This window comes from Lepus europaeus, chromosome 8 (genome assembly GCF_033115175.1).
Source record: "Lepus europaeus isolate LE1 chromosome 8, mLepTim1.pri, whole genome shotgun sequence".
Classification (NCBI taxonomy): Eukaryota; Metazoa; Chordata; class Mammalia; order Lagomorpha; family Leporidae; genus Lepus; species Lepus europaeus.
This window is the reverse complement of record NC_084834.1, coordinates 58,518,004-58,533,088: the sequence shown is the minus strand read 5'-3', so window position 1 is coordinate 58,533,088 and position 15,085 is coordinate 58,518,004. Positions and strand designations below refer to the sequence as shown.

Below are 15,085 nucleotides of genomic sequence, written 5' to 3'. Positions count from 1 at the left end.
AGGCAGATCTGGGCCTAAATCCAGCCCATGCCATTTGGCAAGTATTTAACTCCTAAGCCTAGCTCCTCACATACCAGGAGGCTGGTAATAGTCACTTCCACAGAGCTGTTATGGACTTGAAGTGAGAAGGAGGATGGAAAATGTTGCCCTCCAGCTGGTAGTAAAGGTATTAATAAAAGCAACACTATTACTGAGAGGAATCTAGGCTAAGGAAAAGATTTTATTAAACCATGTTTTGCTTCAGCAAATAAGACCATAGGTTGGCTTTATTAAAGTCTCTTAAAGTATTGGGCCTCTTCTCCCTGCCTAAAACCCAGAGTGACCACCCTTAAAATTCACAGCCCCTGACTAGTAATCACACAATATTCATACCTACTTGTTCATTCTTTTTATTTTTACAAAGCATGAAAACATGAGGGAACAACTGACAGGTGAAAAGTTTGCACAAAGGAAAATCATTCTATCTCATGATACTACAGGATCAGAGGTGGTTAAGTGTTCCTGGAAAGCAGTTTTGTCATAGAGGAGTCATCCACGATAATTCTCACGGTGAAGGAGAAGAAGAAAAGAAATTAACATTCACAATGACTTAAAATGACTTAAAAGTTAAACATAATATACATAGTAACTCCTTTATCCTAGTATAAAAATAGTGCCAGAAACTATATATTTGTTCAAATATATTGAAAAGGTATAAGAATACAAATAGATATTAACAGTGGCTAGTGATGGTCCATAAGATTTTTTTTAAACTGTAATAGAAATTTATATTTTCAACTATTTACAGTGCTTTCAACAACATTCATGAGGACATGTTTACACAGGGTTTTGTTAAGTATATGGAAGGGCAAGGTGAGCTTTAATACCTTCTTCTTCGCTCCCTTTGGTAGAGCAGAAGGGGTCCAAAACTACACAATTTTCTGGTGCAGAACTCTGTGTAATCTCTATCTGGCTATAAAGTGTTCTTTAAGCAACCAACAGGTTAAGTGATTTGTATTTGAAAGAAGGCAGGATGTTCGCTGATAGATTATTAATGAATTTTAAGTAAAGAAAATGCACAATACATGTTATGAGAATGAAAGTCATATAATGTGCCCCATGTTTTGGTGTCAAATTGGCAGGATTGGAAACTGTTACACCCCTTACCTGGCATGTCCTGCATAGGCTGTGAGCTCCCTGAGGTCATTGCTGTGGCTCTGTGGCTGAGCACAGTACCTAATCTGTGGCTGGTGCTCTCTTAGAAGTGAACTGATGCATGACTGATACTAATTCAACTGTGCCACCTTAGTTTAGCTACAGTTGTCCATATCTCATCTCCCCACCTACCATTTCAAATCAATCTTGTGAAAACAAAAACAAACCAAATTGCTTGTGATGGCCTATTACTTTTCATCATCATTCTGGGTTTCTACCTTGGGCAAGGTACTCAAGGAGCTCTAAACCTCACACTCACTAGTCATCTGCATGGGAAGCTGAATTTTGTGTTTTCTTCAATCTTGGAAATGCAACATAAGACATGACACACAGCACTGGATGAGTTGCTCCCTAACCCACTATTTTATTTCATACAGTCATCTCAGGGCACCATAGGGCATACAAAGTAGCTGCCTTCTGTGACATCTTCCTTGAAGACAAAGGCTTTGCCTAAACCTTATTCTTCCAGTGCCCAACTTGTTCAGGCACATATAGGTTAAGTGACTTACACAAGTTCACACATGACTGTGATTGGTCAAGACTGTTCCTGTGAAAAACATAAGGCCAGGCAATTTTACAGACTTTTTTTTTTTTTTTTAACCAGGTTAGTAAAATAGTGAGGACTTTTTTGGCTGAGAATTGAAATGAAATAGAATCATGTTACTGTGCTATAGCTAAACAAACATCCTGGGCCAAGAATAACTTCTTGCAGGTTGTGGGTAATATAAATATAGGGTAAGGTGAGGGAGGATTATATGTATTATTTTCCAACTTGAGAAGATACTAGAAAGGAAATATTCATATAAGACCAAAAATTTTGATTTGTGTATATGTACCACAGATAATAATCCATGTATGGAATGATTTTACTACAAACTAAAAATTATTTGAGCCATTCAAAGTGCTTTTCTTCTATATGAACTAAAATATCCAATAATAACATAAAAAGGGCATGATATTACCTAACTTCTTTTAATGTCTAAGTAGTGAAGTAAAGTAAACCATTAACCAAAGGCACACCAAACACTTTCTAATCTAAGTATGTCTTCTTGTTAAATGACACACATGCAGATACTCCAACTCCATCTACCATGTCTTTAAAAAAAAAAAATGACATACCTTAGAGGGGTCTAAATAAACTATTAAAGTTTATGACTACATACTTTAGCATAACTGCTAAATTACAATGTGTGTGATAAAAAGAGGTTTATTAAAGATTATGGTTCCTTAAACAATTTTCCTAAACTAAGGAATTATATATGCGTGCATAGGTGTATATCAGTAAATAGATATGACTGTTACTTTAGTGACATTCTGTGTAATTTACACACCAGTGCCACCAAGAGGCCACCTTGCAGATTTCATCAATATGACATGAAATAAAAATAGCACTCTGAAAATCTAAGTATTACAATGATAATGTATAAAGCATTAAAGAGTTGATAAATTCCTAGATTGTCCTTTACTAAAATAAAGTACTGTCAATATAATTTGTTTTACTGATTTTTAAACCTGAATGATATAACAAGAAAGCCATATCACTTCGAGATATGTGTGTGTGTGTCTGTGTATGTGTGTGAGTACGTATATATACTCAGAATTTCAAAAACTTAATAAGTATGTTGAATTTTAGGCAGTTTAGGGGATGAAGGAAATGGATGACAAATGTGCTTTGTGAAAGGTCTCTGAGAATGCTATCATATTGCCAAGAGATTTTCTACCCAAATTGGCAATACTCAAATCAAATACCTTTTCTTTGGGGAGTGGGGGGATTAAAGTTAACAAATTAAATCTCTCTCTTGCTGCTCTTCCCACATGTAAACATTTCTGTATATTTGGAGCAGATTTTCCTTTCCTAAACCAGATGCTCATTTCACCATCTACTTCAATGCTGAGTAAATGTGTAGTCAAGAGCTCACACGAACAGTGGTAACCTACTTAAATGAATTCAAATCCTGAGAAAACAATGTTAACTGTACTAACAGCTATGGGAAGGAAATAACACCAATTACATACTAAGGGTCAGTATTTAGGGTACACAGCCATACTTCCATCCGTGATCCTGGATTGATTCATCTGATAAACCAAAATATGGCTATTTCTCGATTATAATACTTCCAAGTTTTATTTAGGCATAAAGTATCTTATCTTACTGTTCCCTCAATTTCATTTATGGTCTGAGTATTGGCAATACCCTTTTATTCATTATAATTGGAATTTTTCTATAAGCTTCACTTGACAGAGAATAAAAAGACTCACTTTGTACTCTCTCATTTATAGTCATGTCTCACTCCAGGTCAGTGTTCCAATGATCACATCTCACTTTTCCATTGAGATGTAAACTGCTGACTTGCAAGCTGTGGTTTCTCAGAAGATGGAAGGTGAGAAAATTATTTTTTAAAGCTCCATATTCAAAACACTGACTTTCAGAAGGATCTTCCAACAGAACATTTTGCTGACAAACACCATGGCCATTCTATTTCTGGATCACACTCATCCCTCAAGAAGTCAGGGACTAGATCATCTCCTATGGTTTCCCCTGCTTTATGTAAGACTGATGAACTTGAAGTGATTTGGATAGATGTGCTACACTAAAATAACATTTTCAGCTTTTTCTTTCACAAAAATAGCAAATTAAATAAAACATTTTCTTTATAATACTGTCTCATATTACTTTCCATTAGTTTCACAGTGCCTTAACTTTTTGTTAAGACATTGTTGACAAATACATATTTTTCCTTAAAATCCACTCAGCCAATTTTTTATGTTAATGAAGGCTTTAAATGTCACAGAACACATTCAAGTTACTCCTAACCTACTTTTGAGAAAGGAAAGATTCCAGACATTCTTGAAAGAATGGTAATTCACAAAACACAGAAACCAATTATTTAAAATCCCTATGCAAAAAACAACCTCAGTGAAAAAAAGCCACGCACCCTGCAATACACAAAATATCAGAGTTCTTGTGAATAGGCTAAGTGCGGGTGTCACTGATCATCTCATTTCAGTGGTATAAAACAAATATACAGAGATAGGTAATAGTCTAAAACATTTCATGCTATGCTCTCAAAAGTTGTGCAAAAATAAAAATATAGCAGTGGTAAAATATAAACCAAATCTGTACAGTGCATAGGGAAAGTAGGCGTAATACAGAATAACCATCTCTGTAAACTTCAACTCTGCGTGAAACCTGCCACTCAGTTCCGCTTGGCCTGGTTGCTTTCCCCGTTAATCAGCATCTTCTCCTGCTGTTCTGCAAGAGCCTGCCATTTTTGCCTGTTTTTTCTGCAGCCATCCAGCAAAGGGAAACAGTCTTCGGATACATGGGTCAAAGCCTAAGGAAAGAAAAAGAAAGCAAACATCTAGGGGGATGCCGGGAAACAAGGCTTGTCACAAAGGGCCACATCCCACACTCATTTCATGAACAGACCCACTGTTGGAGTTTTCACAAGCCATTGGAGCACATAGGCAGATCATTCACAAACAATCCCTCTTAAGCTGTACAGATAAGAAGGATGTGCTGAGAGAGCAAACACGCACATTCCCAAATAACATCACTGGGCATTGGAGACCGGGTCTGTGTGGAATCTGCTTTTCAGAAAAATAATACATTTTGTTTCTAGGTAGTATACTCTCCCTAACTGTAACTGTACAGGGAGATGCTTTTGTGTTTTTCTGTAAAATTTATTTATGCAGGTTTTTACCCACATGGCATTATTATTTATCAACTGTGGGGCCATAAACATTTAGCTGCAAGAATCTCATTGCAGCTTTCTTTGTAACATAGAAACATTGAAAAAACAAATACTTAATAACAGGGTTAGGTATATTACTGTTCTGTAGCCACTAAAAGTGCCATAGAAACACACTTTGACATACATATGAATATTATGGATTATAAAACAATTTTTATTAAGTGAAAAGAATATGAAAATTTCATAAAGTACATAAAGAAATATATCAGTAATTATCTCTAGGTGGTGGGATTATATGCGATTTGATCTTTTCTTCTTAGTATTCTCATTTTTCTACAATGAGAACATGCTACTTCTGTAATATGGTGAAAACATACTAATATCACATAGAATTATAAAATAAGTCCTTGTAGATATATGAAAGATAGAAAGGTAGAATCTATAATAGGTGATCTGATTATTATTTTGACCATTTTACAGGGATGGGGAAAGTCAAAAGAGCCATTATTATTTTCAACGGAAGAACACTTTATCCAATAGATAAGGAAAGCATCTGCTATGGAAAGAACAAGATGTTCAAGCATGCTTGAAACCCTGCCATGAGGAAGGGCCTTGTAAACAGAAGTAAACAAGTAGAATCTGAACAAAGGTGGGAGACAGTGGTGGGAGGCAAAATACTCGGTCTTTTTTCCCTCTGTATTTCTTTTTGTGAGTCTCCTGTCCTTTTCTCTTCTTTTTCTTCTTCATCAGCCACAGCTTCCTTATCAAATTCTTTTGATGGCCAGCACCCAGGATTAGTGGTGAGAGCTGGACTGTAGATCCTGTTTTCACATTAATGACTTGTTTGGGGCAAACACCCCATCATCCTGGTAGATAAACTTTACTAATTCAATTACTGAATCTATGAAATGACTACATTAGAAAATTCTAGGTCTTGACATTTTATGATAGCTTAAAGATAAACATTGTTTTCTCAAATAGTTAAAACAATTCCTTTCTTAAATTTTTAAGACAATGGGACTGACACTGTGGCATAGTGGGCTAAGTCTCTGCCTGCAGGGCCAGCATCCCATATGGGCACACCAGTTCATGTCTCAGCTGCTCCTCTTCTGATCCAACTCTCTACTATGGCCTGGGAAAGCAGTAGAAGATGGCCCCAGTGTTTGGGCTTCTGTACCCATATGGGAGACTTGGAAGAAGCTCCTGGCTCTTGACTTCAGATTGGCCCAGCTCCGGCCGTTGTGGCATTTGGGGAGTGAACAAACGGGATAGAAGACCTTTCTCTCTCTCTCTCCTCCGTCTCTCCATAACTCTACCTCTCAAATAAACAAAATCTTTAAAAACAAATTTTTAAGATGAGACAGCATCTACCTTCTGTACTTGGGTCATAAACATCCAAAGTAGTAAATTTATGTTTCAGGGAGAATCTATTTGTCTTAGAATCCTCTCACCCCCAAAAACCTCCCTCAGAAGCCAAGTTAGTAATATATGGAAAAGGAAGAATACAATATTCTTCTAGCCACCTCTTTCTAATTCCTATAGATATCTACATGGCAATATTAAATCTGCATGAAAACAGTGAGAAATAGTTGGATAATTATTTTTTCCAAATAAGGAAATAAATAAAAATAAAGACTGACTAAGGCTAAAATGTAAATTTAAAAAGAGTATGCTATGACTGTCGAGGAACAATTTACTATTTTATTCCTTTTAGTATTTTTTTGTTCTACTTAATACCATTGGTTGAGCTCTTCAATTAACACACAATTATTCTTAGATATTTAAATTTAATTGAAAAGTGATCCCTGTTAAATATTAGAGTGGGAATAAGAGAGGGAGGAGATGAACAGTTCAGCACATGATCACTCGGACTTACCCCTAATGGTAGAGCTAGAAATGTGCCAGGGGATTCCAATTCAATCCCATCAAAATGGCATGTACCAATGCCATCTCACTAGTCCAAGTGATCAGTTTCAGTTTATAATCGATCATAATGATAGGATTAAGTGTCAAAGGGATCACATAAACAAGACTAGTGTCTGCTAACACTAACTGATAGAATTAAAAAGGAGAGAACGATCCAACATGGGAAGCGGGAGACACAGCAGAGTCACAGAGTGGCAGATGTCCTAAACAGCAGCCTGGCCACAGAATCAGCCCTTAAGGCATTTGATTCTGGCTAAAAAGTCCATGAGAGTATTTCAGGCATGGAAAGCCAAGACACTCTGGCCAAAAAAAAAAAAAAAAAAAAAAAAAAAAATGACCTAAATGAAAGATCTCTGCAAGTGAGATCCCAGTGGAAAGAATGAGCCATCAAAGAAGGAGGTACCTTTCTCTGAAGGGAGGAAAGAACTTCCACTTTGACTATGACCTTTTCTAAATAAGATCCGAGTTGGTGAACTCAAGAGGCTTCCATAGCCTTGGCAGCTCATGACAAGAGCCTCGGGTGATTACTGACATCAAAAATAAGAGTGTCAATTGTTAAATCAATAAAGGGAGTCACTGTGCACTTACTCCTCATGTAGGATCTCTGTCCTTAATGTGTTGTACTATGTGAATTAATGGTTAAACTACTACTCAAACAGTACTCTATACTTTGTGTGTCTGTGTGGGTGCAAACTGTTGAAATCTTTACTTAGTAAAACCTAAGTATATCTTCTGTATATAAAGATAATTGAAAATGAATCGATGTGAATGGATGGGAGAGGGAGTGGGAGATGGGATGGTTGTGGGTGGGTGGGAGGTTATGGGGGAAAAAGCCGCTATAATCCAAAAGTTGTACTTTGGAAATTTATATTTATTAAATAAAAGTTAAAAAAAAGAGTATGCTAATATAGAATATGTATAGTCTACTTCCTTGTGGGTAGCACTGTCAGATGATACTTTTTGTAATCCCCTGTATCAGTTATATGGACGCTAATACATAGTAGGCACTAAATAGATAATTAAACTAATTAATTTCTTGAGAAATAGTGAATATAAAATGCACTGATTGTTCAACACAAACATGTTCATTAGTAAAAGAACCAATATTTCTCAAAATTTTATTGTTTCTTGATGTGGTAGCAAAACATACATGCAGAGGGTAAATCTCTTCAATTTCCTTTAGGCTGTAATTCATAAGACAGTCTAAGTTTAGCACATCTGTTGGTTGATATAAATACCTCATATAGTTGCAAGCAGATGGCATCTATGAACCCAACTTGCATACTTGGGATTTTGTTTTTCTTCTCCCTGTTCATTAGATCCTGAAAATACAAGCACAGATCTACATTTAGTTAAAGAACAAAATGTAACTTAGCTCCAAAAAGATGAAAAATCAGTGGGCTAATTTAGGTCAGATTAGCAACCATGTCCATAAAATAAAGTAAAAGATGACTCTATACTTCATTCCCAGGAAAAAAATAATTCCAAAAGGCATAAGTGGTTTGAAAAGAATCTCTCCTGTATTTGGAGATACATCCTCTATATAAAAAGGCAGTGTGTATCAAACATATTTACCCTCTGTGTGCCCTTCATTACAGTATTTCTGGGAATTTATCCTAACAAGATAATGAAGAATGGCATTGAAAAATTCAGCAGTACAGATGTTTATCACTGTGCTGTTTATGAGAGTGAACACTGCAAACATCATTACACCAAAGGAAGTGGTAAATTATGATTACATCTATTTCATGTAACCATGGTAAATACACAGAAAAACACCTGTTACACTAAAAAGGGGCTTATAATACTTCAATAGAAAAAGTAAATTACAAAAAAAGGGGACAATATGATGACCTCTTTTGCTCTCTGTGATGATGAAAACATATCATCCTTCTTTTATGAAAAATGTTTACAAAATAAAATGAGAAATATCATTCCTCAGGAAGGGTTCCATAGAAGTGTAAAAAGAAACTGACAATGAAAAAAATGAACTTTTATAATTCCTTCCAATAAAGTCTTATACTTACAGTGGGCTCTATATTGAGTTCTTTTCTCTCTCTGTCTCCTTGATCAAAAAATTCAGTTGCCACAAGTTCTGCTATCTGAAATAAATAACAGACTGAATTTTGGCAGTGGAAAATATATCATTCTTTAAAACTGAGATTTTTAATAAAAGTAAGAAAATCTGTCAAATCGATAATGTTCAACCACATCAATAAAAATTAGAATAAAGCAGTAATGAGTAATAGATATTATATAATTATATTTCATTTGTTTCAAATGTGTAACTAATCACAAGGACAGGGTTTGTAATCTATAATTAAGCATAAAAATGTAATTTCAGCTTCACCAGTAAATGGGAAAACAGTGTTCCAATCTTTATTTATAATCAATGAGATATTTATTAAGCACCTGCTTATAAAAAGTGCTGTGAAAAACACAGTACCAAATAGGCCTAAATATCGCAATTGATTTATAGGCCTTATAAGTTTCTTTTAATATTAAGTTCTCTTCTTTTCTCTTTAATTTGCTTTGCAATTTGTCGTTAGTGTTGATGAATGGATAAGGTTGTTTATCTTACTGTCTCTCAGATTCTGGTGTTTATAGATTACATTCTTATTGTGTCGTTTTGTATGATTCTTTGCATCCTGTATGTCTAGACACTCACTGGTAATGAGATCTAGAGGCCAGATTAGATCGAAATTTTAATTAATTAATTAATTAACTAACTTTGGGAGGGACATGGCTACTCAATAGGTATGCTACATATTTCTAATGGTGGATATATAATGCTTGGTTACCTCTCTTTTTCAGCATTATCAGTTATTAATGATCTTTGTCTAAAACTGTTAATGTAGTAGCTGCAAAAGTGTGATATTCAAAGCCAATATTCTCTTTTCCTTTATTATACAACAAAAAGAAACTTTCTCATAATTATCCTAAAATATAATTCATAAAACAAAAGGAAGGAAAATGCTTGGTTTCTTTTTTTTTTAAATAACTTGATTCTCAAGCATTTTCCAAATATGACTATGGAAAATTTTTAAATTAGTTTTTATTATATTGAACTCTGGGATTTAAACATACTTTATGTATTTCAGTCTTACTGATGTGCAGATTCTTCCATTTTGGCCAGTGGGTGCTCACTGAGTCAGATCCTTTGTTCTGTAGACACACTCCCACATCCTTCCTTTCTGGATTAACAAAATATTCTAGGCTTATCATGAATATTTCCAGCTCTAGAACTGAAATCAGCTATTTTTCTTGGAGCTCTGGTTCCTTTAAATCGAGGTATTTAGAAACTTCGGTCCTGGCACTAGGTTTATTTATTATTACTGGATTGATCACTATTGTTAAGTCTATTTAGAGGATGGGGTTAGAACACAACATAAGTTCATATAATACTTCGAATTCAAATTAGGAATACAGGATTTCTGCATAACCTTATCTGTCTTAGATCTTCCCATTCATTCTGAGAAGTCAGTTCTCAACAATATCAATGCAATTTCTTCTTTGCTTTTATCCCATACCTCCAGTAATAGGGACCAAATGTCAAAGTTACCACCAATATGATTATAAAAGTTTTTAGTTCTTTTGGAGATATGGTCAAATTGCTGTTATTATATTGCTTGTAATGCATTATTTCCTTTTAGTATGGTTTTGCAACCAAAATCAGTTTGTTTCATTTTACTTTCAAGGTTTAGTGATTGATTTATTCAATTTTATTTTATAACTAGGAAAATTATTTACATGGTTCTAAAATTAGATCTACAAAACAAGTACACTAAAGGAAAATTTTTTTAAACTACTACATCAATCTTATTCTTTCTGTCTTGGGAACTATTAACTTTTCTGTGTTTAATTCTTTTTAAAATATAAGTGAACACATACCTTTATTCATATTTCACTCTCTTAGATAAATGACAGCATACCATATACATTTTGCTCTATCTTGTTTTTTTTTCACCTAAAATTTATCTTCCTGATAAATCCATAGCATTATAGAGACAATATTATTTCTTTTTACAGTAGCATTGAGCTTATATAAATGTACTATGACTTATTCAATCAGTGCCCTCTGATGAATGTTTCAGCTGTTTCCAGTCTTTGTTATTATAAATAGCACTAAAATGAAGACCTTTGTGTAGATATCTTACTATATTCTTTCCAGCATATCTTTGGGATAAGAGTCCTAGAAATAATGATAAATATGTGTATATTTATATGCTTCCAAAAGGTTATTCTAGTTTGCATTCTGTATTTTCCCACAGTTTATACAGCAGAATATGATGTAAAACTTTTGGATTTTTGCCAATTTAATGGTTGGGAAATGATTATCTCAAAGAATTTTTTTAATGAAGTATAATTTACACAGTATGATATGCATTGGTGTTAAGTATGTAGTTCAGTGCATTAACAAATGTATGAAACCATGTAATGTACACTCCACCCAACATATAGATTATTTCCATCACCCAAGAGGGTGCCCTTTTGCCCCTTCCCAGTAATTCTCTTTTTTCTCCATTCTCCCATAACCACTGCTGAAATTTTTCTTATCATTGACTGATTGTGCTTATTTTAGAATTTCATATAAATAAAATCACAGTATATATTCTTTGATATCTGGCCTGTTTTCATTCAGCATAACATTTATGGAAGTCTTTCCTTATGCCCTGTGTAGCAACAGTTTATTTTTATTGTTGAGCTGTATTCCATCACATGAAGGAATATGCTACCAGATATACTACCATTGTCCTGTTGATGGATGTCTCAGTTGCTTCCAGTGTCTTCAGTTATTGCATTAATGTAGTTTTAATTTGCATTTTTTCTTATGATTGAAGATCTGAGAATGTTTTCAGATGAGTAAAGGTAATTCATTTTTTTCCTATCAACTTTCTATTCAAAATTTTGGCCCAGTTTTTTTCCCTTTAGGATTGTTGGTATCTTTCTTCCCTATTTTTATAAGTTCTTTATATACCAGGGATATTAATTATAAGATATGTTACAAATATTTTTATCAGTTTCTCATTATCTTTGATGTTGCTTATATTTCTTTTTAACAAACATTTTTACATAACCAAGTTTGTCAGCCTTTTCCTTTGTTTCTGTATGTTGACTTAAAGTTAGAAAAGTTTTCTCCCTCCTAGATTATAGAAAAATCCACTTGTGTTTTTATCTAATACTTGTATGGTTTAATTATCTCATTGAACTCAATATTTCACTTGAAATTTAAATACGTAGAGTAGAACCAATTTTGTCTTTTTCCATCTGGTTATTCACTCCTCCCCAAAATACTTAGTAACTATCTATCTTTTTTCCAGATATTTAAAATGCTATTTATTATAAGCCAAGTGTTCTATGAAATGCTAGATTTTCTGCTGTGTTCCATTGGTCTGCTATGAAAACCAAGCTGTTTTCTTTATAGAGACTTTATAGCATTGCTTCCATGTCTGCCTCAAAACTTGCATGTTTGCTCCATATTTTCAAGATTTTACTGAGCATTTTTGATTCCCCTCCATCCTCTAAATGAATTTTGAAGTCAATTTGCCTGACTTTAAAACAATTTTTTAACTTTTATTTAATAAATTTAAATTTCCAAAGTACAACTATTGAATTATAGCGGCTTTTTCTCCCCATAACCTCCCACCCACCCGCAACCATCCCATCTCCCACTCCCTCTCCCATCCATTCACATCGATTCATTTTCAATTATCTTTATACACAGAAGATATACTTAGTATTTACTAAGTAAAGATTTCAACAGTTTGCTCCCACACAGACACACAAAGTATAGAGTACTATTTGAGTACTAATTATGTCGTTAATTCACATAGTACAACACATTAGGGACAGAGATCCTACATGGGGAGTAAGTGCACAGTGACTCCTGTTGTTGATTTAACAATTGACACTCTTATTTCTGATGTCAGTAATCACCTGAGACTCTTGTCATGAGCTGCCAAGGCTATGGAAGCCTCTTGAGTTCACCAACTCGGTTTAGACAAGGCCATAGTAAAAAAAAAAAAAAATGAAATCTGGTCATTTGCAACAAAATTGAGGAATATGGAAAACATCATGCTGAGTGAAATAAGCCAGTCCCAAAGGGACAAATACCATATGTTCTCCCTGATTGGTGACATCTAACTGAGCACCTAAAAGGAAACCTGTTGAAGTGAAATGGACACTATGAGAAACAATGACTTGATCAGCCCTTGTCCTGACTGTTGAGGGACAACTTACTACTTTATTCCTTTTAGTATTTTTTTGTTCTACTTAATACTATTGGCTGAATTCTTCAATTAACACACAATTATTCTTAGGTGTTTAAATTTAGCTGAAAAGTGATCCCTGTTAAATATCAGAGTGGGAATAAGAGAGGGAGGAGATGAACAGTTCTGCATATGCTCAATCAGACTTAACCCTAATGGTAGAGTTAGAAACGTGCCAGGGGATTCTAATTCAATCCCATCAAGGTGACATGTACCAATGCCATCTCACTAGTCAAAGTGATCAATTTCAGTTCATAATTGATCATTATAGGATTAAGAGTCAAAGGGGTCACATAAACAAGACTAGTGTCTGCTAATACTAACTGATAGAATTAAAAAGGAGAGAACGATCCAACATGGGAAGTGGGATACACAGCAGACTCATAGAATGGCAGATGTCCTAAACAGCAGTCTGGCCTCAGAATCAGCCCTTAAAGCATTCGGATCCAGCTAAAAAGTCCATGAGAGTATTATAGGCATGGAAAGCCAAGACACTGTGGCAAAAAAAAAAAAAAAAAAAAAAAAACAACAACAAAAAAAAACAAAACAAAACCAAACCACCTAAATGAAAGATCTCTGTGAGTGATATCCCAGCAGAAAGAATGGGCCATCAAAGAAGGAGGCACCTTTCTCCTAAGGGAGGAGAGAAATTCCAAAACAAATATTGATGGAATTTTTATTACAACCTAATCATCAAATATATAAATTAGCCTAGGGAGAGAGAGATAATATTATATTTGTGAGTTTTTCTATCTAAGAACATGGTGCATCTTTCTTTTCATATTAGTCTAACTTTGTGCTTTACTAATAAGGTTTTCTAATCTTTAAAGTTTTTTTATTTTTCCCATTTATACTTAGATATCTTATTAATATTATTTACTATTTGCAATCGTAAATAGGGCCTTCTTTTCCATTATATCTTCTAACTGGTTTTCTTATTTAGGTTTTTCCATTGCTTATTTTGGGTTTTCCAGATATAAATAATATTATGTACAAGTAGAAATAATTTTACTCCTGGGGCTGGCTCTATGGCACAGTGTATTAATGCTCTGGCCTGAAGCGCTGGCATCCTATATGGGTGCCGGTTCCAATCCTGGCTGCTACTCTTCCCATCCAGTTCTCTGCTATGGCCTGGGATAGCAGTAGAAGAAGATGGCCCAAATACTTGGGCCCCTGCCCCTAAGTGGGAGACCCGGAAGAAGCTCCCGGCTCCTGGCTTCAGATCGGTGCAGCTCCAGCCATTGTGGCCATCTGGGGAGTAAACCAATGGTTGGAAGACCTCTCTCTGTCTCTACCTCACTCTAACTCTGTCTTAAAAAAAAAAAAGAAATAATTTTACTCCCTTGTTTCTAATTTCTATAACTCATATTCACTTTGACTTTTCTTTTTCTTTTTTTTTTTTTTTTAATGTTTTGACAGGCAGAGTGGACAGTGAGAGAGAGACAGATAGAAAGGTCTTCCTTTTGCCGTTGGTTCACCCTCCAATGGCCGCCGTGGTAGCGCGCTGCGGCCGGTGCACCGCGCTGTTCCGATGGCAGGAGCCAGGTGCTTCTCCTGGTCTCCCATGGGGTGCAGGGCCCAAGCACTTGGGCCATCCTCCACTGCCTTCCCGGGCCATAGCAGAGAGCTGGACTGGAAGAGGGGCAACCGGGACAGGATCGGTGCCCCAACCGGGACTAGAACCCGGTGTGCCGGCGCCGCAAGGCGGAGGATTAGCCTAGTGAGCCGTGGCGCCGGCCCACTTTGACTTTTCTAATTCCATTGGTTAATACCTCCAACACAAGTTTTTATTTACTTTTGAAATAAGCCATATTTTAAGGAAGTGTAATTTTTTTTAACATGAATGGATATTGCATTTTGACAAATATTATTGCTATATTGTGGATAAGATAATATAATATTTTTCTCCTTTGTTCTGCTAACATAATGGAAACTACTGTTTATAACTGCAGTATTTAACATCATTTTGAAATCAGGTGTTGGGGTGAATGAATTAAGAAA

General features: G+C 35.1%; 1 protein-coding gene across 3 annotated transcripts in view; it reads right to left on the bottom strand.

Annotated features, from left to right (window-relative positions):
• Positions 1 to 380: 380 nt before the first annotated feature.
• PDE5A (phosphodiesterase 5A) overlaps positions 381 to 15,085 on the bottom strand; it is a 164,505-nt gene continuing 149,800 nt past the window's right edge. For all 3 annotated transcript variants that reach the window (XM_062199687.1, XM_062199689.1, XM_062199688.1), the window contains exons 19-21: positions 8,843 to 8,917; positions 8,054 to 8,137; positions 381 to 4,529 (exon numbers count right to left, since the gene is read on the bottom strand). In XM_062199687.1, coding sequence (XP_062055671.1) covers positions 4,392 to 4,529; positions 8,054 to 8,137; positions 8,843 to 8,917 — 297 coding nt within the window. In that variant the 3' untranslated portion in view covers positions 381 to 4,391. The remainder of the gene's footprint in view (positions 4,530 to 8,053; positions 8,138 to 8,842; positions 8,918 to 15,085) is intronic.